The sequence below is a fragment of the Apis florea genome, unplaced genomic scaffold (assembly GCF_048593485.1).
Source record: "Apis florea isolate Af1SG1 unplaced genomic scaffold, ASM4859348v1 contig_3158_pilon, whole genome shotgun sequence".
Taxonomy (NCBI): domain Eukaryota; kingdom Metazoa; phylum Arthropoda; class Insecta; order Hymenoptera; family Apidae; genus Apis; species Apis florea.
In genome coordinates this window covers 3,840,480-3,865,913 of record NW_028256713.1, presented here as the reverse complement: position 1 = coordinate 3,865,913, position 25,434 = coordinate 3,840,480, and the positions used below count along the sequence as shown (strand labels likewise).

Here is a 25,434-nt window from a genome sequence, read left to right as displayed (position 1 = left end):
ACTTTTCTGGGAACAAGAATGCTCGAAAAGTAACGCTGGATCGCACGTGTTCCGTGTCGTTGGAACAGGTGCTAGCAGGTGCATGCACCCCCGAGAAAGATCGTAAAAGAAAAGAAACGAGCCCTTAAAGAAGAGAACGACCGCCAATCTATTTTACACGAAATTTTCAACAACGGCCAGTTACTACACCAAAAGCATCACCACACACACGCACAGATACTCGAGAAACAAAGAACGTCCGACCTCTCTTCTGGCCTTCAGGATATCTCCTAACTATACCGAACAACTTGGAACAGAGTGGCCGTTTCTGCCAGTCGAAGCTTCTTCGAGGAAATGGATCTGTTGGCTGGCCGCGCTATGCCAGTCACGCCTGTACTTCGAACACCATTGTCCTGTCCGCCAGACTCGCCGAATATTACCGTTCTCGAGCGAGTATTATCATATTCAGGAAGTCCTCTGACTGAATACGAAGTGGCTCCTCGTTCGATATCGAGAGTTCTGCGAATTTTCCCCTCGAGGAGAGTGTGAGGATCGAATCAGTAACCGTCTTCGTCCGATTTTCATTGCTTTCTTTTTGTCTTCCGTTTCTTTTAATTTATACCGTAATATAACGTCGAATTTCCATTTTATGTACAATTTTCTGATTGGCAATCCTCGGATAGAAATTTCAAATTTTTTTTTAAATTAACTTTCTTCCAACGAATCTATTCCCTTTCGAAAAACTTGCACGACCAAACATGGCTGCGAGAAATTTATCGCGCGTACAACGGAACGAATCATCGATTTCTTTTGTCAGAGCATCGGCCCCAAAGAATCGCTGAAAAATCTACCCTCCCAAACGACAAAAGCCTTCGGTTTGGATCTCAGGATTTTCTCCCGTCGATATCGACGTCTCTAGTCCATAAATTTCCAGATGGATATAGCTGAATCCGCACGAAATTTTGCTGTCTCATCCCAACATGTTCATTAATCGAACGTGTTCGTTTTAATCTCGCATTTTCACGATAAACATCCTCTTTTCTAATTAATCTAGTTAAATAGATCGTTAACGGACTTCTCTTTCTGTGATATTTTATACAACTGCTGCCATCTATGTTTCGAAACATTCTTTTTTTTCGTATAGGATCGTAAATTTGAATAAATTTTGCAACGGAGAAAATAAATAAAGCTAGCTCGGGCAGAATAAAAGTAATGCAAGGAAAAAAATTTTAAAAGTTCATATAGAAATTTAAATAATTATTATGATTCATACATTATGAATCAGTATTAGAATTATACATCTGCTGTTGAAATCTACGATTGCATTATTTCTATATCATTCTATTAATCATATACTTTCCTACCCATTCTAACCTCTTTTTCCTCGTTATTAAACTTTCTTACGTATTTTAAATCAACGAGTGCCGAATAACGTTTCAACCAGTTCTACCAACATAACGAGCCATCCACAGTGAACGCTCTAACACACAGCACGAACGTAACAGCTTGTTAACATGCGAGGTCTTCTAAGCGTGTTATTCCATTGCCTAGTTCTCGGTATCGTCCACCGTATGCACATGATCCTGACGTTTACGGGACGCGTCGCGAACTTACCACTGTTGTGTCGTTAAACAACGAGCAGCTGTTTCACGTAGTAGCTTAACGGCTAGTGTCCACGAGAATCCCGTCGGGAAAGCTTCTACTACCCGGTTGGTTTGGTTATTCCAATGTCGACGATACAACGTTGGCGTTGTCGCAGGAGCGAAACCTCTTTTCATCGTCCTTCGACAGCGCGACATTGTCGGTATTGATCGAAGCGTTACGCAACGAACTTGCGGGAATTAAAAGGAATAATGAATGAGAGAAAGGAGAATCGAGTCGTGGCCACGATCGAGGCGAGTAATCATTCGTATCGAACGTGTAGTGAATTACCTTCGATGAGACTAATCATTACGTGTGAATTCACTTAGTTAGGAAGTTAGAATAGTTTTCCGATCCCTAGATTTTTAAAAGAGAAATTCACTTCATATGTAGAGATATTGCGGAGAGATATTTTTTGTTATTTATTAGAAAAATTGAATCCTAATTATTGCGCGTTAGCGCGTCTTTATTTGTTGGAAAGATTTCAGTAACGAGCGAAGATTTCAGAAACGCTATTCTTGAAAAGCAAGAAATCCGTAATAGCAACGGACTCGTAAAATTCAAATTGAGTCACGCTTCGAGTGGACGATTACCGCGAACCGCGCTTCCGTAGAATCTTTCACGGTGTGATGAATTCGCGGTTGTTTCGATGGCTGAGCTCGATTCCCACGGGTAAACCGTGGCGTGTCATAAGCGACGGACGTATATAAGGGCGGCCTTTTATTTTGCTTGCATATCGGCTTATCGAGTCGCTTGACTTATATATACAACGCGCCGAGACGGCTGGGCAAACAACACTGACCTCGAGACACGAGCACGGATGACGTCGCGCTTTGAATTTTTTCTCTTGAAACTGAGGCCAACAGTTTGATACGTGTACTTTTCGCACATTTTTTTGATTCGATAAGAGCACAAAGGAACGAAATTCGAACAAAAGATTCACACAAACAGATCAATAACACTGCACGAGAGTATCCGTTTCGTACTAGTCGACGACACTGATTCAAAAACGAATCAACCGAATGTCCTTTGACGTATAAAAAGCGTCCATTTACAGATCCAAGTCTTCCTACACCATCACTTCAGAACGAAATAACGAGGGAAGGAATCGTATCGAATCGAATCGAACGGTTTCGAGCCCCTTCTCGAGTAATCGAGGGAAGGGGCGCGACGGAAAATATTACGATTGTTTGAAACAAAAAGAGGGCTACTACAAAGTGACTTGGGACTTACGTTCGGCGAGCCTTGAGCGCCCAATCCATATCTCGCGAGACGTGCTCGGTGAGCTTCACGATGCCCCTCGTGTTTGCTTCTATAGTGTTTTTATCCCTGATGTAATCAAAATATTGCACACTCCGCGCACGCACAAAAGCACACAGCGTTTTTATCTTTCTTCTTGGTCGTGTTTCACCACTGGTCCGACCCGCTGCGCGACGAGCGGCTTGCGCGCGCATGTAACATATAACACACTGATTTCCTTGTCCGTACACGAAATAAAAGAATCGGGGACTGAAGGGAAGGGAAAAGAGAGAAAAAGGGAAGAAAGAGGCGAGGCGAACGAAAAACCACGCCGAATCGACGCACAAGGATAGACGAGCGCACCGATCTACGACACACACTTGGCGACGATCCAACGAAGACTGAGCCCGTGAACGTTCGACGACTGTGACGCGCATGGAGCGCCGCCCAGTGGTGGGGGGATAAAAAGGAGTGGGTACACTCACGTACCGACCGCTTCGAGCGCCCCGAGACCAATGATGTACGTATCGCACAGTGGCGTAGAACAGAAAATTCCTACTTTTCGTTTCGTCGATAAAAAAATTACTCAACATATACGTATAATCATATACATATAACAATATATACCCATTATGTCTAAATAAATTTATCACACCATACTATATATATATATATATATATATCATTCGTCGTCCACATTTTAACTCGCTCGTACCATTTTATCAAGCATAATGCAACATTGTACTAACATTTCTCACAACGTGAACACATCATTCAATTTTTGAAACTTTATAACTTTATCGTATTTCCCCGCTATCCTGGTAGATTACTTTCTCAAATCACACGCTTTAACAGGGCGACGCACATAATCCCGTGGATTTCGAACCGAGCTTCAATATCGTCCTCGTCTCCCTACGCCAGTGCCTAAGCCTATCCAGTGCTGAAACGTTTACCCGGAGGGACTGACTATAGCGAAGAAGGACAGAGAATACGCACTGGCGGACGAAGAGGGAGACAGAACGAGAGAATGAGGGAGAAAGAGAAGGGCAACAGTTGAAGGGATACGAAGGTACTCCCTTGTGCAGTGGGGTTTCGCGAACCGCTCCCTGAATCCAGGCGGACGTCGAATTAACCCCAGAAAAATGTGAACGTGCCCGTACACTCTATCGATGTGCGAGAAACACATCGCGAAGTCACGATTCGTGCAATGGTTCTATCTCATAAAATTGCCTCGACGATTTTTCGAAGCGATCGTGCGCACGTTACAAAACAACCGTATATACCACGTGAATTTTTTCCTTCTTTTCTTTCCTTTTTTTTTTTTTTTTTTTTTTCACTCGCAGGTAAACAGGAAAGAAAGATAGAAACAGGCTCTCGTATATTACGCACGAATATTTTGCAAATTGCGTAAATCGTGTGTGCACAACACCAGGCGACGCGGCACAGTGTCGTATTTTATCATTGGAAAACGGTGTTGTTGGCAAGAGCGATTTTCGTAATGGTCGACAGGTTTTACCGAGAAATCGATAGCAGAGGAGATTCATTAAAGATACGCGCGTACGAAGGCTTTCACGCAGCGTGAAGGATCGGTCCCTATAGCCTTCTCTCTGCTTGGATCTGATATTAGACGCACACGCTAGGGTCTCTCTCTCTTGTATCCCTCTCCTTGTACCAGCTGTTCCGATGTTGAGTCAGCCTGACGACTAGTACCACGTTGCGCCATACGTAATGACTTCCCGAAATTCAACGAAACCATCTTCTCGTTGAACAGTTTTATTTATTTATTTTTTTATAGCAATACGTTGAAAATTGATCGAAAAAAGAAAAAAAAAAGAAAATCTTACTTTCGAAGCGTATTACTCTCTTTAACGAGCGCGCCTAGTGAAAGACCAATTTTTGTTCCTGCCAAGAAGCGCTCTCGCGTAAAAAAGATAATCGCCACGGCGGCGAGTGCATCGAGATAACGCAAAAAGATGCGAGCAAATGTCCATTTCCTTTTCCAATTTGCGGGGAGAGGGGGAGAGGGGGGGAGGGGGAATTGTTATTCCCCGCCGTGGAAACATGTCGGTGCTCCAATCTTCGGGAAGTACGATGTAATAATACGTCATAAAGTCGCGCGGCGAGAATTTCTCTCCCTTTCTCTGGTCAAAACAGAAGAGGTAGGGGGAGGGGGAGGGGCGAGGAGAGGCAGTCGATGGCACTGTTACCTCGACGAAAGGGAGAAAAGAGTGGTGTGGTGCCGCCACGTTTTCACGGAATAAAAGTTCGCCACGCGGATTCCACGCGCTGTGGACGTTCCACACGCCGCTTAAAGGGACGGGAAGGAGGGAACCACGCTCGAGGAGAGGTTCAAGGCCAATGGTTGGCGAGAAGAAGGGCTCTTTTTCGGTGGTACACCAGGTAAAAGGAAGTCGTACACCCGGAGAACCAAACGGAATGACAAATGTCCGACGGTGGACGGTGAAGGGAAAGGTGAAAGGATCGTCGAGGACTGGGAGAGGAGGGTCGGTCTGTCTGTCTGTCTGCGTGGAACAGAAATTCAGGTGTGCCTCTCAGAAACCACGAGATTGATATCGAGGGATATTTTATCTTCGTAGAAAGATCGTAGGTAGCCGTTTGAATGCGCGCATAAACGCGTCATCTCACCTCTTTCCCCGTCCCGTTCGAGGAATTTCTTTCGACCAGCTCCCCCTTTTTTCTCCACGCTTTTTCTCTCCTCTTCTCATTTCTTCTCCTTTGCCCAGATCGACGGGAGAAAAATCGTGCCGCGTTGTCACCTCGATCGATTTCGTTTCTTCGTGAGCTTTGGGGAGGAACAACGGGAAAATTTCGGCCAAAAACCGAAGAAAGTCTGTCGATGGATGGAATAATAGATCGATGGTGAACGAATGTATATATCCATATCCATGCACCGGGTAGCGGTGGTAATCCGAGAAAGAGAGAGAGAGAAAAAAATGGAAACGAAAAATGTTGGCAGTTCGGTGAACAACGGTAGTCGCCGATCATACTCGCCGCTCGACGGCGGATTAAATGGCGGCCGCTCGTTCAAGGGCACCGAATGCGAGAGGAAACGATAAAAATCTCTCGGTGAAATTAAAATCGTAATACCGCGACGAGCACGGGAGAGATCGCCAAAAAAAGAAAAAGAGAAAAAGAGAAGAAAGGAAAAGAAAAGAAAGAGAGAAAAAAAATGGAAGACAAAAATGAAGAAGGAAGAAAGAAAAATAGTAAAGGTAGCCTGAGATTTTAATCCCTGCCCATTGAGACGGGCGGGATAATTACGGCGTAATATCGTGCAAAATAATAGCATCAAAAGCGCGGGGATAATTAAATTCCCCTCGAAACTCGAGTACCGCAACCGGCGTGTGCACCACGACATTCGTTCGGAAAGCTTCGAGTGCGTTTCCACACGGTGCATCCCCTTTAAAACTTTTGTCCAGCCCAGAACGCATATCCTCCCTCCCCTTCCTCCCTCCCGTCCCGTGAATCGTGTATAAATTTTATGGAATAACCGAGCGAATTTTCGAGGTCAATGACGAATCCGTGTAAATGGCCTCCGACGTGTGTATTATTTACCACCAGATATCCGTTTCGTTCGTTCGTAACGCGCTTTAACGCGCGTTATTAAGCTTTATTCCTTGAAAACGTTTCCAATTTTCCCCCATTCGATTTCGAAGCTTTTCCATCGCGCACGAACGATTGCGCGTGAAAAAAAGCGAATGCACACAAGCGAAATATTTGTCCGTACGAAACTCGTAAATTCGAGAGCCTAAACAGAATTCCGTGTGTGGGGGAAAGGTTGTCGAAGGTAGGTTGAAACCGTGTGTGTGTAGATTCGACCAGATATTTAACTCGAATACCACGGACGAGGCGACCCCGACAAAGGAAAGGGAAGGTTGCCTCTCACCTGAACACATCTTCGAACCCGAGATTCGAAGTAGATTTGTATGTCGCGCTGGTATCTACCTGCCCACCAAGTTGTTCCACCCGAATCCGAACGTGGTGGAAAACGAGCAGGAATAGGAAACAGCTTGTCCAACAACCGGCTGAAAATTCGATCCCGACACACTCGGTCGAATAATGACCGATGGTGACGAATACTTTGAACGTCGAGGGAGGGAAGAACGAGACAAGGGAAAGTTTATTTTATTATAACGGTTGATCCCCTCGAAGGGAAAGGGTTGTTACCAGAAATCCCCAGAATCCCAAACACGAGGGGGTTAAGGAAAGAGTCGAAGAGGAATTCCGCGTGTCCGGGAACAAAGGGAACAATGTTTTCGAACAACGTTTTCGGGGAAAGAAGAGGAGGAGGAAGATAAGATGCATCGAAGGAGTTTTGCATGCAAAAGCAAGTTTCGAAAATTTTCAGTGGTTGGAAAGAACTGGTTGGATCGTTCGTCAAGCTCGACGCCGATGCGATGGGAGAGGAACGGATGGGGGAGGGGAATGCGGCGGTGGAGGCCGGGGTCGGAGGAGCCGCGGAATTTTGAAGCGAGCGTAGATTGCCGGAACGAGCGGCTCGCAAGAAGAAAAAGGCGGACGGCGGAGAAGAGGAAGAAGAGGAAGGTCATCCGTGGAACTTCGTTGCCAACTCGAGCGACACACCGCCGCATTGTATGCAGATCGCGCGCCTGTAATTACAAATAGGCGAGCCGATGCCGTTCTATCTTTCTACTTGCGTGCGCGCGCCTTTGTTTCAGCCCCCTTCGAAAATTCGGGAAAATTCGGGAAATTTTGGGAAGAAATATCGGGATAGTGGACAGAGATATGTGGCGAAATTCTCGCAAAATTTGAGACGAGATGCATTCCATACTTCATCGATACGCAAGAACGACGTTTTAAAACAAGAATTCGCTTTTTTTGTAAAATCTCACGTATCTAATATATCTTTTTTTCCTTTTTTCACTTGCAGATTAGGCTTCACAATATTTGCACATTTCGTCTCGCGATGATTTCCATCTCGAGACGAATGGAGATTCGTATAACCGATGCTGCTGGTCCGATCCGCCGATCTCCTGATAATACGAGGGTAATCAAAGCCTCTTGTTATACTCTCGAAGGATCAACCGCGGCGGTGTATCGTAAGGATTACTGGGGATAGGGGATCGATCGTTTACGAATTTCGAAAAAAACATCTCGTCGAAATTTAACGACGCTTCGTCGCAAACCTGTTCGTAAAGTAGAATTACTCTCCATGAGCAAATATGATATTGTCTCCGCCTGTGTAAAGATTGGTCACGCAAAATCATGCGTTTCAACAACAATATAAATTCACGCTTCCTCTTCACGATTTCCGTCAACTATTTCCAATCTCAAACGCATCTGGTCGTTCGTGGTAAACTCGCATCCGCCCGCCATCACGACGGCCTTTTTCTCTCCCTCTCCCTGGGAAACGCGAGTCCTTTCATTCCCTTCGAAGGTAAAAAAAAGAAAATTGAAGGGACGTACCTACCGTTATAGAGCAGAGACAGACTCCACCTGCGTGAAACGTACTCGTTATATCTACGTGTGCGTTCCTCCGGGGGAAAACTAGATAAAACGAGGACATCCTCCCGTGGAGGCAAGGTGTAAAGTTGTTCGAAACTCGTTCCAGTCCCAGAGATTGGAATTTTTTTGCCTCGGATCCTAATACGAGAAAATATCGTATTGTTGCGTACGATCAAAATCTCGATCAAAACTTATTCGTCATATTCGACACGAATCTATATGCGCCTCTCTGCCGCGACACTTGGCGGTACGACACTTGGTGGGGTTTTAATCACTAGACGAGAGAGACGAGGTTGGCCAGACGAAAGCCCCCTTTCTCAACTTTAAAAACGCTCGACAACGTCCAACGTCGAGAGAGGGCTGAAATCTCGTTTCGTTTCTAAACTCGAAAACGCGGAGGCTCCGCGAGAGAGGAGTTCTCCTCTGGCGAACTTTGTTTCCACGCCGGCGAGGAGAGGAAGGACACGCGAGTCGGGCGGAATGACGGGTCTTTGTGCTTGGTCGGTCGGGTCCGGTCCTCCGCTCTCGTCGAGAGAGGCTATCTCTGGCCCAGGGAGGAAGCGTAGAACGAGAGAAGGCGAGCAGAACGCCGCCGGGAGAAAGAGGGAGAGGTGGGGAGGTTGTGGTGCACGGGGGACGGAAAGAGATGGAAAGAGCGGAGTGGCTCTCGGATGCGAAGTGAATGTCAGCTCGAAGGTCGGCTTTTGTCAGGCCCGGTAGGAGGGGGAGGGGGACGTAGAGAGAAGCAAAGCGAGAAGAAACACGCCTCTCTCTTTCCTCGCCTCGCGACGACGACGACGACGACGACGACGACGACAACGAAGACGACGAAGACGACGACGGCGACGATCTCGATGCCAGCCACCTAGATCCATTTATACGTGGCGCGCATTGGCCGGGTCTGGCCACGATAGATAGTGCACTGACGGGACAATGACCACGGATGGCGAGACGCGCGCGAGGTGTGGTTGATGCGTGCGGGCAACCGCGTCGCCTACCTAACGCCGGAACGAGAAACGCCACTTCGAAGGCTGCTGCCCCGCACAAATCACCCACGAGTTATGCGCTCTTCGGGAACCTTGCGCATACCGAAACCAACGTGTGCCACCGCACACCATCAATCCTTCTGCAACATGCTTTCGTTGCAACACATATTATACATCCTTCTTTTCTAATCGATCGCGCAACTTCTAACGCATTCTAATCTTTCTCTCCGCGTCGCCAAACACAAGAATTGTAAACGAGAGGAGCTCGTCCTGCGAATATTCGAAGCGACCACATTCGAAATTATTCGAGAGAGGGCGAAAATTAATCCTTTCGAAAGATTCCACGTTATTTTTCCAATCTGCTCCATCGCGCCTCGCAACCCCCCCTCCCCCTTAGTGGCGTTCACCTTTCGACTCGCGTAAAAAAAAGAAAAAAAAAAAAACGGGGTTCATTTACGAACGATAGAATCGTAAGCCACGTTGATAAATAGCTCGAGGACGAGACAATGGCTGCGGCAGGAGCACGAGCTGCGGTCGACGCCGATGTTGTCCGCGGACAGAGACGCCGCGATGGATGCACCGGCTAGCCCGACGAGGATCCACACTTCGATGCATCGAGAGCCGACCGAGGGAGACGAACAGAGAGAGAGAGAGAAAGAGAGAGACAGGATTAGCGCGTTGGTGCACATTGCGCGCATACGCGCAACAGAGACAAATGAGGGCCGCGGGGGAGGGGGCGAGAAGAGGAAGGGGGAAGGACGACATTGACCATAGCGAGAGAGCGCAGCACGAGACGAGAGTGCATCCAGGGGCCGTGGTGCACACGTGCGGAAGGGGTAAACGCGCTGGTGCAACGCGCCACGCACACCGGCTAAAATCTTGGTCCGAGGCTGCGTCGACGTATTAATTATTGCCGTGTCGCGTGTACCGCGGAGAGAGAGGTTGCACGCTTCTCCCCCGATTCGTGCACCGACACGAGCTATTCCGGGATCCGAATATACGCGATCGGGGCAAAGCTGTTTCGCGTCGGGCGAAACACGGCCCGAAACGTTGTTTCACGAGCCCGATTTCCTATTCCCGAGTCTCTGACATTCGCCGATTTCTCTTACTTTCAGATCGAAGGTGGCGGAATGATTCCCCGGTTGTGCTTCGTTGTGCACGCGTTTATTCGATCGAGATTGCACTTTTTGCGGAAAATTTGAATCGTGAATGAAAATACGAAATAGGAATAGAAACACGAAGAAGAAGAAGAAGAAGAAAAAGAAGAATCGAAAGAAGCGAGTGTCTTTTTGAGGTAATTCTCTCCTTTCAAAAATTTTCCTATCTTTTTTTTTTTTTTTTCCATTTATGAAAATATGCCATGTTAATTTATACGATCCACACTAACGACTTTTCCGTTTAAAAAATATTCCGGAATAAATGGAAGGACATTTTTCGGCGGTGGATCAGGGGAATTGGGTCAAGTTAAATCGCCCGAACCGGACGGTGTTTCGAAAACAAAATTACTTACGGGTACCATAGCTCGATATTCGAAATAAAATTCTACTACCGCCGAGAATAAATTTCATCTTCCCCGAGTATCGTTATCCCGGTGGACCTGGATATCCCCCCCCCCCCCGCCCCTCCGCCGGTTCTTGTGCGCGGCAACAACAAACTTTCGTGGATGCTACCGACTGGAAAAGACGCGGGGAAGGAGGAGAAAAGGAGGGGATGGTTTCTCCCTGTATCGATCCTACGATTCCTTCGCTAACAAAAAGGGCGAGAAGAAAAGTGGAACAAAAGTGGCAGCCACGAAAAACGGTGGCCTTTTTCCCGAAAAAGTATCATCATCCTTCTTTTCGAGCGAGCGTCGATTCCCGGGATCGAAAAATCGCGAGGAGGTGAACACGAGTTCGAGTATACAGTAAAAGGGGGAAGAAATGAAAGAAAGAAAGAGAGAAAGAAAGAAAGAAAGGAAGGAAGAAAGGAAGGAGGGGGTATTAAAAAAAAGGAAGGACGAAAAGGACGAGCAGTGCTCACCATGAAACGCTTTCCGTGGTGTTTCACCGAAGGCGACGGAGCCTCTAATTTTAATAATTGGATATAACCTTCCTCTCCTCGTGCCAGGGGCGTATCTTTTGCTGCGGAGCCAGACGTGTATAGCGTACACACGTACACTCGCACCTGCCCTTTACCTTTCTTCCTCCCTTTCAGTTCCACTCGTCTAGGTAGATGTTATACCTGCTCGCCGCAAGTACAGTCCTCCAGTAAAGTTTCTGCCTGGGATCTTCCGCCCAGGCTGCCCTGAGAACTGGTGTTTACAATAATTTCCCTCCAACCTTCCCTCGTAACCCGTTCTCCGACCAACACGCGGTCTCTGCACCGCACGCACATATTACGATATCTCGTATACGTCGTTCTTTCCTTCTTCTCCTATTCGAACGAATTACGGCCAAATCCATCTATCTGTCCGATGAAAATTAAAATATTCGAAAAGAAAACTCGAACGTGTCATCTTGGAAATTTAATCTTGCATACCCATCGAGATTTATCTTTTACAGTCACAACCTCGTTCGGACGAGTTAAATCGAGCAAGAAGAGGCGACTTGCGGGATCCCCATGCCATCATCGGTCACCAAGGTCAACTTCAACGAGTTCTTCCCTCTGTTTTTATTGAAATCGTCCCGCGAATAAACGCGATGACAAGCGAGGGAAAATGAAGAGAGAAAGAAGAAAATATATAACGACGAGAGAGGGGGAAAGAGAATCGTGACAACTCGCACGATACATGGCCGTTCATCGCGAGGCAAGGCGTCGCGTGTCTAGGGGCAATTCGATCATTTCTCGTCTGATGGACGTTAATTTTTGCACGTTTCCTCTCGCGATACGCGGCGATAACACTTCCTTTCCTGACCACCTCCTGCGAATGGTGGAATGGAACGGACGGAGAGAGGCCGCTTCTTCCTCCTCCTCCTCCTCCTCCTCCTCGGCTTGGATCGATCCACCACCGTGCATGCAGGTACGGAAAAAAGGTCGTGTCTTTTTCAGGTAAGAGGTCGTTACCTATTGAGACAGCTTCAACGACCATCGACTTCCGTTTGAGGATTCACATGGCGCGCCCGCTTTGTGTTGATCTCTTCATAAAGAACCAGAACGTAAGAGAGGATGGAGTAGGAAGAGTGGAAAGAAGGTATAAGGGGAAAAGAAAAGAAGAAAAAAAAAAGAGTATGGGCGCATTGACGGTCACGAGGGAAACCTTTCTAATTGTCGTCGTTGCTTTTCAACGCACGCGATATCGCACGAGTCGCGCGTCTTTCCTTTTCCCTTATACACGTAGAGGGAAAACCGAAAGAGAGAGAGAGAGAGTTGTTCTCCTCGTTGAATTAGAAACGGAGGAACAAGGCTACGAGTGATTTCTAGGTTGATTCGAAGTTCTGTAGTAGTAGTAGATTGTTGGATCAAAATCGAGAAACTTCATTAGTGACGGTTCGAGTTGCAACTGGAGATCGAGGTTGCAGCAACACTTCCAGTTAAACTCCGCGACATCTTCTCTCGTAGGTTTGCGCCGCTTTGGGAAGATGGCTTCTCTCGCCCTCTTTAACTATCTTCGTCTGATTTGCCTTCGATTCCTTGGGGATAATGGGGAGGAAGGATGGGGAGTTTTGGACAGCTGATTCTTCGACGGAGAATGGCGACACTTGAATCTTTCAGCTGATGTAACGACGAACTTGTTAAACCGCAGCTTTTGCCATTTGAACTGAACTGCTGTGTGAAGATTTTTTTTATATCCATTATGTCCAAGATGGATATTTTCATAAGTTTCATATGTAACAGAGATGTACATTTTTATGCATTGACGTGTCACGTTTCCATTTCCCTTCCTTCTTTTGTCACTTCTTGCTCGTGCAAATTATATTTCGCTTTTTGTTTCTCGTGATCGTGATCAAGAGTACTAAACGCGATCCCAGAGAATCGTGATTTTCGAATAAATTTAATTTTCTCAAATAAAGAGATTCGAGTTGATATGACAATTCTGAGTTTCCATATTTTAACTACGACACGTCGATTCAAAAATTCCCTTGTCTTTTTTAATACGAAACGGAGCACTCTGTCTCTACATACACTCTCAGAAGAGTACTTTCTCTATTCTTCTCAAAAACTTGGAAAGTCTGTCTCTTAATCTTAACTTTTTCACTTCATTCACATTGCGTTTCTGTATTCTTGGAGAGAAAAAAATCTTTTGACGTCTTTCACCAATTTTATTATTGAAATATTTTTTAGACAATCGTAATTGAATATTGAAAAAGAATCTTCGATCTTTAATGTGTTTTTCAGAAAAACTTATCACTAGTCTAGGCAAGATAAAATTTTTATGAACGTACATTTTTAAACGGAGCTTAAACAAAGATTTATTTTATTCTTCAAACTTAGTAATGTGTTTTTTCATTTCGTTTAATGGTTTTTCTGTATTTTATGCGCAATTTACAAACTTTTTATATGTATTCAAATCTACGTATAATGGTCTATTTTTAGAAAGCAGCATAATTAAATATTCGAAAACAAAATTCATAAGAAAAGAAAAAAGAGAACCCGATAATTTTAACGTAAAATTAGTAAAAATGTAGAATTCCTTGGATAACTTGATTAAATATTCAAGAAGAAGAAGAAGAAGCAGAAGAAAAAGAAAAAAAAAGAAATTGAGAAAGGCCAAAAGGAGAATCTAGAGAATTTAAAGGTGTCGTTTCTCGAGGAGCAGGCATCGTACGATAAAGAAACAAAGCGAGTTAACGTCGTTCTCTAAGCAACGGATCCACTCTCATCCATTATTCTAATTGGAACGTCTGTCCGTGTTGAAAGAGAAGAAACAGGATGATCGAGAGAGAGAGAGAGAGAGAGAGAGGAGAAGAAAGAAAAAAAAAAGGGACGAGCACCAACGTAATTCTCGTGGACGTTATCCACGCCTACGATATCTCGAACAAAGATGACGAAGGAGAGGAGTTCGAGGTGAAAAGAAACGGTCGTGTCACCGTGTTAACGGTGAACGCGCCAGAGTTGCACGTCTCGTCCCGTTGAAAAAGTGAAATCCTCGCTAATCTGCTAGTTGCACTCGAACCGTTGCAAGATGCAATTACGATTATTACCCTCGACGTCGCAACCCTGATGAAGTTTTCTGTCAAGTTTTCGCGGTTACAGAATCTACGTGTCTCGCTTCTTTATTCCGGACAGTTAGTTAGTTCGCTCAGTGGCCAGAGAAAAAGATGTTTCGAAATATAAACGATCGTTATCGATCTTCGAATTTCTATTGAATCTTCTTGTTAATGATCATTGACCGTATTAACGAAGATAATGTTTGAAACTTCGGAAATTATCCTCTAATAGCAGCTAGATAATTTTTCGATAGTTTTTTTGCTATTGTTTGTAAACGGAATTATAAAAATTTAATAGATTTTTCTGAAGTTTAATTAAAATAAAAGAAAAGAGCGTAAATCGAGCGACAAAAAATTTCCACCAACGAAAACGATAAGAGAAGGAAAACAAAAGAGATAAAATATCATTCGAATCTTCACGGATAAGGATTCTAGGTCGAAAGTTTTTTTTTACAAAAAACTTTAAAAAAAAACGGCGACATCAAAGGAGATAGTAGAAGAAGAAGAAGAAGAAGTCGAGGATGGATCTCTGGCGCTCGTTCTTCAGAAAACGTAGAGGTAGAGATAGAGGAGCGTTTTTCGGGATGACTCTTGTCGTCGACAGGAAGCGCAGCTGGTCCTCCGAGGGATTGGCCAGCTGTTGATGGAAGGTTTAGGTATGTCGAGCGTCGATCCACGGCCGTGAGAAAAGGACGGGCCGGGCGCTCGAGTGACTTGGTTCGAGCGAAGCCGAGGCCGACGAGGAAGACCTTCAGGGACGTGGAACAGGCTCCTTCCTTTCATCGGGAGACGGCCATTCCCGGTGCAGGCTTTCGATTCCAGTCCGTCCGAACTTTCGAAAAATTCCGCCTGCCTCCCCCCTCCGACGTATTCTTTTCGTCGAGATTAATAAAAAAATCGAGGGCGACGACAAGTTTTCCCTTTCTCTCTTCTTCTCTCGTCTCTGTTTCTTCCGAAGGAAGAGACGTTGTTTTCGATAATCCGATAAACCGATCGAAGGAAAGAGGGAAAATGGAAAGCTCGTAACGTTTGATTGTCGTTCGCGCACAAAGGCGAATCGAATTTCATCGATGATTCAATTGGACGGTACAATTGGCGCATTTACGAAGCGATGAAACGAATTATATCTGGGAGAGCCGGTGCCCGGCTCACAAGATCCCAATCAACTAGCTCGAAACGGGCAACATCCGGTGCACGCGCGACCTAGCAACAACGTGCACTGGGGCACGGGGCGAGAAGCGAGCGAGCACAGAATTTGAAAGAAACACGTTTCATTGAGCGGCCAGCCTGAATAATTCCCATTCACGGTGGCTTCGGTTCCCCCGTCTGTGCAGTTTCTATTTCGTCCGGCCGCGATTCTACCCGACTTCTTTCATCCGCTCCTCTTTGTCCATCGCCTATCCATAGAATCCGCGTCTATCTCTCTCTCTCTCTCTCTCTCTCTCTCTCTCTCTCTCTCTCTCTCTCTTTCTCTCTCTCCTCTCCACGCGCAAAACAACCGTCGTATGAAAGAAACCTGCCCCCAAGGGGAGGAGGAGAGGGAGGAAGAGGAATCTTTCGTTCTATCGTATACGAACGCGTAGAACGATATTTCTTCGAATTCTTCCAAATATAATCGTTTGTTAATTTTTTTCTAAAGAGCCAGCAGCCGGTATTTGTAGAAAAAATATCCGACCTCTCTTCTCCTCTATTCGATTTTTATCCCTGTTAAATTATATTTAATCTTGATTTCAATATATACCTTTTCTTTAAATATTTTGAACGCGTTCAAACTTTGGAAAAATATACAAGAACAGTTTCAGACCATTTCTGGATTCTTAAGATATCTCTCCGCCGCTAGAGAGGATTCGATGCAACGAAAGTACACGCGGGGAAAGCTCCTTTCACAACAGGCCAACGGGTTAATAAATATTCGAACCGAATAATTCGTAGACTCGGTTTCGATTAACGCGCATCTAGGGGCAATTAGACGGGTGTAATCCGTAATTTCGCGGACAGTTTCGAGGCTTTCCACCGATTTCCATTTATTAAGTATTCCGCTCGAGTACGTAATGGCAATACACGTACTACCATAAGACGTCGTGGTGTTCCCTTGTTCGCGATTACCGCACACCTGTCGCCGATTGCGCCTATCCGTGTGGAGAGGTTTACTTATGTAAATGCACAGCGGGCACCCGTGAGACGAATGTGCGTTACAACCTACCAGAGCTATCAGTCGTTCTCCTATTCGTTCCCGCGTATTCTTTCATACAATCTTTCGACCTTCTTTTCTAATATTCAAATTGCAAACCTCCCCCATTCCGTGAAAAAGAAAAATCGAAAAGAAGAAGAAGAAGAAGATAAATACACGATGGAATCATTGCTGAATGTAACACGCCACGTACGATTATTTATCCATTTTCGATCTCGACATTAATTAATAAACGAGCCAGACAGATCCTACCTTTCCAAAAAATATTTCCAACAGTAAAATAATTCGATTCAATTTAGCCTCTAGGTCTATTTACAATTTGTGTTGGAGATAAAATTTCCCAAAATTAAGGCGCGTAACTAAGAAAAAAAAATAGATGCATCTGTTTATCATCCCCCTTTCTTCGAGATTATTAAGAAACACGAGAGATCGAAAGATTAATTATCCCCTACTTATCTCGTTCGAACGTTCTTGACAGCGGTTGACACGGGATCGAGCTACCGTTGCGATCGTCGCACACCTGTCGCCGATTACGACGTTCACCGCCGCGGTTTATTTATGTAAACGTTAGACTTAGAGGAGAGAGAGAGAGAGAGAGAGAGAAAGGAGCGTTGGAGAGGGGGAAGAAGGGTGAGAAAATCCACGATAATTCCCTCTTTTCTTACGCGAATATGTACATATACGATTTGTTCGAACGATTACAAGTAGCAGCCGCTTACCGTCCGTAAATCTCTCGATGTCGAGGCGTTAAACGCTTGGATCTCGACCGACCTTAATACCAACCTATCGCCACCGCGGAACGATATCGGGAACGACGCTCGAGGAGGAACGATGTTTACCTCGGCTCGTTCGTTGAGTAACTACCACTTGGGAAACCACGTTCATTCGCGTGAAAATTGTAGCAAGTGCGAACACGGAGGGGAAGGGGTGTTTACGCTTTGAAATCTGCTCGAAGACGATGGACGTAAAGGTGTGTGCGATGATTCCAAGTCAGTTGCATCTTTATTTTGGAAATAAATTTCCAATCAAATTGTTGTGTATTATCATATATTTTCTGTGCATTTCGATTTCTTTGCAAGAATCTGTTCTCGGAACAATTAATCGACAAACAATCCAATTCACTTTTAAATAGGAGAGCTCGAACGATCCCATGTTTGGCCACAAAGTGACATCTCCCATCTGCGACGAGTTCCTTCACCGAGCTACGAAAATGGGACGAGTAAAGGGAGGAAAACAGTCGTACGATGGTTGAATGGAGGACACGAGTTGGCAGGGAAACTCGAGCGAACGCGTTTTTCAAAAAAGAAGAAAAAAAAGAACGGAAAATTTAGGTATGGAGAGGGGGGACGCACAGTGGGTTACCGTGACGATAAATGGCGTGGCAGAAAGCGCGAGAGAATCTATAAGACCGGTTCGGAATCGTGATGCTCCATTGTTGCGCCCACGGGGCAGGCCCTTTTCAGGTTGTTGCCGCGGCAACAGTAGGTTACGAGCGTAGGAGATGATCGGGAACATCTGTCCGGCCGAGGAGGGGCCCGACGTGACCCAGAGGGAGGACGTGACGGCACCCACGCTTTCATTTTGGACCGCGTCAGAGACACCGCGCGTCATACCTGTGGCGCAGCTGCGTCATTTCGATAGGCTCCTTTTTTTTTTTTTTTTTTTTCCCTTCAAATCCTCGCTGCTGCACCTTGTGCACACATGTGTGGACCCATATCTCTTCCTCCTCATGGGGTACATACATTGTCGTTTCATACGGGGAGGGAGCTTATATGTATAAACGTTGGGGGGAAACGTTTTGGGGGATCGAGACGTGAATTTTCAAGTTTCTCAGACTTTTCGAAAATGGGAATCACGGTTCTCGTGATCTCGAGATGACCCTGAAATTGCATTCCTGAAGGGAAGGGAGAATTTTTATTCTAAAATTTCGCTTTTGGAGGAGCGTGGCTGTTTCTCGTCGATTCGATTCCTTTACTTTTGAAAATATTTTGAAAGAGAATGTAGCGGCAAATCGTTTCTCGAAAATAACTCTGGAAAGCTAAGGCTCAATACGTTACACGTATTTAAAAATCATTAAAATCGTGAACGTTCACTTTATTCGAATATTAAAGCGCGTAAAATGCGCGTCTTGTTAAAGACACATTTTAGAAATTAAACCAATCAACTTTTTTCTGAAAAAAAAAAAAAAAAATGAAGTCGATTCACCTTTCTCAAGCAAGTCTCGTGCATCAATTACAAGACGAAGAGAAAACGAGCGAGGCGAAGAGAGAGAGAGAGAGAGAGTCAGAATCTGTGGAAAACGGGACGCTCACCTTTAAAGTTCCTTCTTCGAGAGAAAAGTTCATCGAACCTGTGGGTCGGGCAGACGCGTTAAAGACTAGCTTACGCGGGTGCAGCGACATCAGCGACGCTTTTGCACGTTCGAGGGTTCCGAGGTGAAAAAGCGCGTTAAGCGAAAGGGTCGGCCAAGTGTTATTGAAAAAAACACGGCGGACTTTAACAAAGAGTTTCGTTCAGAGTCGGTGTCGAGGGTTGGTGTGGGGGGAGAGGAGAGAGAGAGAAAAAAAAAAAAAAAAAAAAAAAAGTTGGATCGCCTCTTACGGCCACCAGAGACGAACGAGTGTAGAAAACGAGAGGAAAGAAAAAGAATTGGAAAAAAGGAGAAATTGGAAAATTTTCAACCAACCCTTCTCTTTCATCTCACGCGGTTCTTCGGTAAACGAACGAGCATCGCGACAACGACGAGGAGGTTAAATGCACTTGGGCAATTATCGCGACGCCAAGTGCACGGTTACGAAGGATTAATAGATTAATTGGCTCGTTTGCTAATAACGCTTGTTCTTTCCTGGCCTTTGCCGACCCCTCGACAACGTACGATCTTGATTAATTCGCTAGCTCAACCGTGTAGAATAGGTTTGACTCCTCGTTAACTACTCGTCGTTATAGGTCGTATAGATTCTTCTTTTTTTCTCTCTTTCTTTCGATCGAAAAGTTTACTCGAAAAGTGATTCCTACGATCTTGAGACGCAACGGATGAAGCACATAAATAACTTTCCTACTAACCCGACTCTGCGATCGATTAGAGCGTTGAAAAGGGAACGATCGAGGCACAGAAAGAAATATGAACAATTTGTATTTACGAATCTATTTACAAATGATATCTTCAACGCAAATTTCCAACTCTTCTCCCTGACATTTTTACATCATATTACCATTCATATTATCCTATATAAACACCGATAAAACGAACGGGAGCGTGCTTATAAACATTCGCGGCTCCCTTCACCCGCAACATCGAAAGAAGATATCACCGTAGATTAATTCCCATCCACCCACGCGAGCGTTAGTCGCTTAATCAACCTCTCCTCCTCCTCTTCCTCCTTCCAGATAATATCTCGCGACCGTAGGTCAGTTTTCTCGATGGGTCATCGAGAGGAGGGGCGCCTCTCTAGGTGGAAAGCGCGCGCGAGAGAGAGAGAGGTTTGTCCCGCAACCGCAAGCGTCCCCATGGCCGGGCAGCAGCGATTCGCTCGCTGAACCGCGCACGAAAGCGATTTCTCTGGAAACCGCAAGCGTGCAGGAGGGAGCTGTGACCGGGGAAGCGTGAGCGAGCGGGCGTTCGATCGTTTCGAAGTTTCGCCTGGAAAGGACTGAGGAGGAGGGAGAGAGGGATCGACGTCCGTTCAACGTCCGTTTCGCGCGACTCGCGCAACTCTACTCTACTCTCTACACGCCTTTATAACCAGGATCGAGCGTGGGTCGTAAATCATCGCGAACCGCGCGGGTGAAAACCGTCCCGGGGTTTTAAATGATCGTTTAATCACGTGTCGATTAATAGCCTTTTAAACGCGCGCTTTGAAACGACTTTTGATGACCGCGGGGAGGAAGGACGGTCAAGAGTCACGGTCGTCTTCCTCTTTCGAGAGACGTGACGAGGTCGGAGCGAGCGTGGTGGTGTACGGTGGAGGAGGAACTGGAAACGACGCGTGTTGCGCTGACTTTTTCCTTGGAAAGGTTCAAAAACGAGTCATGAAATCGATTCAAGAATCGTTTTTTATTTGGTTTGAACTCGAGACGGGGGAAAAAGTAAGGGAGCAGTTATATAGTTGACTGAAAGTCGATCGAAAGTTTAAACCAAGAGATAAACAGATTCTTGAGAAATCGCGATGATAATCAATTCGCGGGAAGATCCTTTGTATGTTTTCGAAATTTCGAAAAACGAAATCGTGGTGGCGAAAAACGGCCGCGATCTATCTCGCCCAACTCATTTTCACTCAAAGAAAGAGAACGCATTTCCGGCCAAACCTCGAGGAGAATGTCGGCTCTCGGCCGGCCGCCAGTTTCGCAAGCTGCTCGCGAGTTGAGGAGATAAGCCGAGTCGCGTGCCAATCGCTTCCGCGTTTTGTACCGTTATTAACCATTCCATTCTTAAAAGGGGAAACTCGCCGCATTGTTTACGCGAAGCTTCACACTTTTAATCCTTTCTTTCCTTTATTCGTCAATTATTCGCGATAAAATATTCTTTCGGGAGAGAATAAAGCGGGTAATTGTTATTTAATCCGTTTTAATTAAAATTACGGGACGAAATCGAGCGCGAAAGGGTGAAACGCAGGAAGGCTCCGTCGGCCTCCGTCGACTATCTCGCCTCATAATTCCTTCCGCTTTTGACGCGAGGCTGAATTTAGTTGTCTCGCGACACGCCTCGGCCATCCACGCGCCCCTTCGCGACCCGACCAACGATTTATTTCTGTCTTCATCGCGAGAGAGATTGGCCAGGAACGCGACCTGTCGCGGAATTCGCGTGTCTTCCAAGATATTCTCTCTCTCTCTTCTATAAAATATGGAAACGATAGAATCTTCCGGAAAAATAAACGAAATTCGACCAAAATAAATTTCCTTGTAAAGATATATTGAACCGTTTGAAAAATTATCCCAAGTTTTCGAATTTTTCCATGATCGATGCAATGATTCGAAATAAAGAGTGGATAAAAATTAAAAAAAAAGAAAGCTTACATTTGAGAGTGAAATTTTCCAGGATTAACTTTTTATAAACGGATGTACTACTACATCGGGAATAATTTTCACTGTCAATACCATACTCTCAAGAGTTTAACGCTTAAATGAGCTTTAAATATCGAAACTTCTCGAGATTTATTCGTTATATTTTTGTCATACCTTTTTTAATACTACTTTTCTTTTTCTGGTGAAGGATCGATGGTTGAAAGTCGGCAATTGTTTATCGAGAATGGTATATATATATATATATATATGATAGACGGTGGTGACGCGTGAAAAATGTCACGCGAACAGCTTTCACTCGCCGTTCGCGAGGCGAAAAGTAGCGACGAAAAAATCCACGCGCCAGGGAAACTGGGGCGTGTGCGTATAATCAATCAGGAATTATCAGTGGCGATCTCTTTAGGATCAACCTTGCTTTCGTTGCTCGCATTCCTGCGAATGGCGATGGAACTGGGTGGAACAGCAGTGGAAAAAATTTGAAACGAATCGTGACAAAGTTATTTGGGGAGGGAAAAAAAGTATTTCCACGAAAGAATTCGATGGATCGAATTCGAACTCGTAATATCGTTTCGTTTCGAATACTTGATCCCATCGCTATGGGGATGGATTATTACACTACTCGCGAGCACTCTCCGGTAACGCGTCGGTGAGCCAGATAATGAGTAACGCACGCATCGCATCCGGCTTCGTACAGAAAAAATTTTTTTATTTCACAAAACTACTTCCAACGAAAGTTAAACGTGTTCGAATTATATCGAATGAATATTTATCAACGCCGCCATTCAAAGCAAATAATGTTCGACGCTCCGTTTCATTCATCTCGAACATCGCGTTCAAAAAAAAAAAAAGAAAAATAAAAAACAGGTATTTATTCGACACAACAGTGGCCAATTTCCTAGAATAATATCTCCATTGAGGAATACACAACCGACGCGAGCGGTTATCTACTAATAACTACGCGTGTACGTTTCAATATTTACAAATAGAGAGAGAGAAAGAGAGGGGGAAAGCAAGTTTATACGTAATATCGCGCAATACCGCGTTGGAAAGGTAATACAAATGTACGTGGAAAATCGAGCGACACGGTTTACATCAAGGAGAAAGGACAGGAGCTACGTTCAAGAGCCTTGAAGTTTGATGGAAAAGGCAGATTAACCCGGCTGACAAATTGATCGGCCTACGATATCCTGCGGAAAAGAGCCGATGGTCACCCACGCGAGTCAAGAAACGCGAAAGGCGAAGGAGAGTGGAAAGGAAGGCACAGCTTTCCACCCGAAAGCTTTGCCCATCCTCCGTTTGCTCGTTTCGAGGGAAATCTAAGGAGAAATGAAGGGTGGAGAGGAAACGGTTCCAACTGGCGGAAGGATAAAATTAGATTCGCGGCTAGACTTTCGACAAGAAGTAGAGTAGAGTTAGTTTACAAGGTTCCTCGACCCCGTGTGTATTATATACTATGTTTGTTCGTCGCGGTGTCTGCCGGGTGACGGTTACACCCGCAAAATAAAGAGAACGAACGCGTATATATGTATATACACGGTCGGGGAAACGTTTCCACCAAGTGGTCGTGGCGAATCTCGAGGAAGAGAGTTCTTAACGAGGCGAACGAAAGCTTTCGAACTGGCGGCCTGAAGTGGCGGTCGGTGCGCGATGATGAAATTACATAAACGGTCCGGTTGTTCGATGGTCCTCGTGAAATGGCTCGCTTTATGCGCAATCAGAGAAAAAAAGAGAGAGAAAGAGAGAAAAAGAGAAATGCCACCGCGATTATTATTCCTTTCGACCAAGAGAGCGGAGAGGCAAAAATTTACAATCCTGCTATTTCGTTCGAGAGAGGAGGATCGTGGCCGACCTCGATCGTGGACCAAAGATTCCGCAGATGCTTGGGAATCGCGTGGAAAGAAAAGGGATTAAAAAAGCGGATGAAAATTGGCCGGGAATCGATCGCGATCGATGACATTTAACGTGACATTTGACTAACTGCGAAATTTCGCTCCTTCGAAGGGGGATCATTGCGGATCAAAGATCAATCTACTTTTCCCAGCCACGGGTATTCATTAGCCCCTCCAACAAGAACCAGATCCCAATTGGAAATTCAATTTCTCCCGTCCCTCTCTCGACTCGCCCGTCATCCAGACGAATTAAACGGAGAAAGGACGGCCGTCCGCGAAAAGAATGCGATCATCTTTCTGCCTCGATCTGCCTTGATCGAAAAATAGCTTCGAGGAGACCGAGCATCGAGGAATCTTTGCTTACGTGCCTCCTCAATCGAAGAAACAAACGTTTGAAAGTGGGAAAAAAAATTTATAAGGTATTTATGGAGTATTATTAAAATACCTTTTAACTAATATCAAAAAAGAAGAATGCTGCGTTATATTACTCCTTGTTTTTAGATAAGTAGACCCCGATTTCCGTGATACGTACCGCGTAACCCGTTAAAAATCGATATAGAAGATTACATATTAAAAATTATTGGGCAAAATTGGTCCGAAGTGAACGAAAAATATATTCGTCATTCGAAGGAGTCGATCTACCTTCACCCCAAAAAAACTAGTTTCGATTAATTTCCTCGGTTATCGTGGTCCGATCATCGATACAACGAGTTCCATCCTTAACACGTTCTGGGACAATGTTAACAACTTGCACCCGACAAAAAATTTATATCGGCTATAAAACAAACTTTTTTTTACCGTATTTTTTCTTTTTTTTTAAAGGGAAACGGGTAATTTATTTATCGGCTGACCAAACGCGCAACGTTCCTAGAACGGCAATTTATTAGAAACGAGGCCCACACGCTGCACGCGTTCGCACGCTGCTACCTGGCAGCAGCAGCGTGCGTCGTCGTCGTCGTCGTCGTCGTCGTCGTCGTGCGTGCGTGCATTTGCGGGCACCCACACGTGGCCGGGTGCACGTGCAACTTCTGCGTCGCTTTGAAATTAATAATGGAGCGAGGATATACGCGGTGTGCGCACGGTCACACCGCGAGACCAGCCACCGTTCTACCGGCTGAGCGCGGCGAAAATCAGCCTCTGTTTTCGATCGTCGATGCGATATGCCTTGGATATGCCCGATTATTACTTTCGATGTTTGCGCAGCTTTTTTTTTCCTTTTTCAAATTATTTCCTTCGCGTTAATTGTAATTCGTGTCATTATGATGGCACGCAACAAACGTTTTCAAATCATCATATGCACATCTTGGATACTGATTAGTTTTAATTGTAGAAATTGTTGCAATTTTTAAATCGTATTATCTACAAGTTAATTATAATTCCGCCTTTAAATGTCACGCCTTATTATTACGAGGGTTTAAAATTGGAATTTTACAAATGACGTATTATGATGGATAAAAAGGTAACTATTAATAGTTTGAATTTACGATTTTGATCCGTACACGCCGTGGAACTTAATGGAAACAGAATTTATTAATTTAGAAAATTAGAAAGTGTGTTTAATATATAGCGGCCAGTTGGAAGTTGACTTGTTGCAATATCCGTTGATTTTATGGATTTATTGCCGATATTTATTTGATCACGAGGCCTAGAAATTTATAGAATAGAACGTAACTCACAAAGGATTATTTATAGAACGGTAAAATTGAATGTTTTGTAATTTTCTTAATGCATCTGGTGAGATACAGATTACGTATCCTGTTGGACATCGCCCAATTTTATATTCCGCCCCGATTTGCATTCAATCGAAAGAAGAACACGGAGTAATTTATTTACCAAGCATTGTCAATAGCAAAACGAAAAATTTTTTTAAAAAATTA

The 25,434-nt window shown here is 44.9% G+C and overlaps 1 protein-coding gene across 8 annotated transcripts in view; it reads right to left on the bottom strand.

Moving 5' to 3' along the window:
• Positions 1–25,434, bottom strand: part of LOC100863710 (protein gustavus) — a 201,751-nt gene that overhangs the window by 37,706 nt on the left and 138,611 nt on the right. Inside the window, exon 1 of one of the 8 annotated variants that reach the window (XM_012493598.3) lies at positions 2,854–3,271. The exons of the other annotated variants lie outside the window; for them this stretch is intronic. Within the exon in view, the coding sequence (XP_012349052.1) occupies positions 2,854–3,074 (221 nt within the window). The 5' untranslated portion in view covers positions 3,075–3,271. Of the gene's footprint in view, positions 1–2,853; positions 3,272–25,434 lie in introns of those variants that run through there. 8 annotated transcript variants of the gene reach the window in all.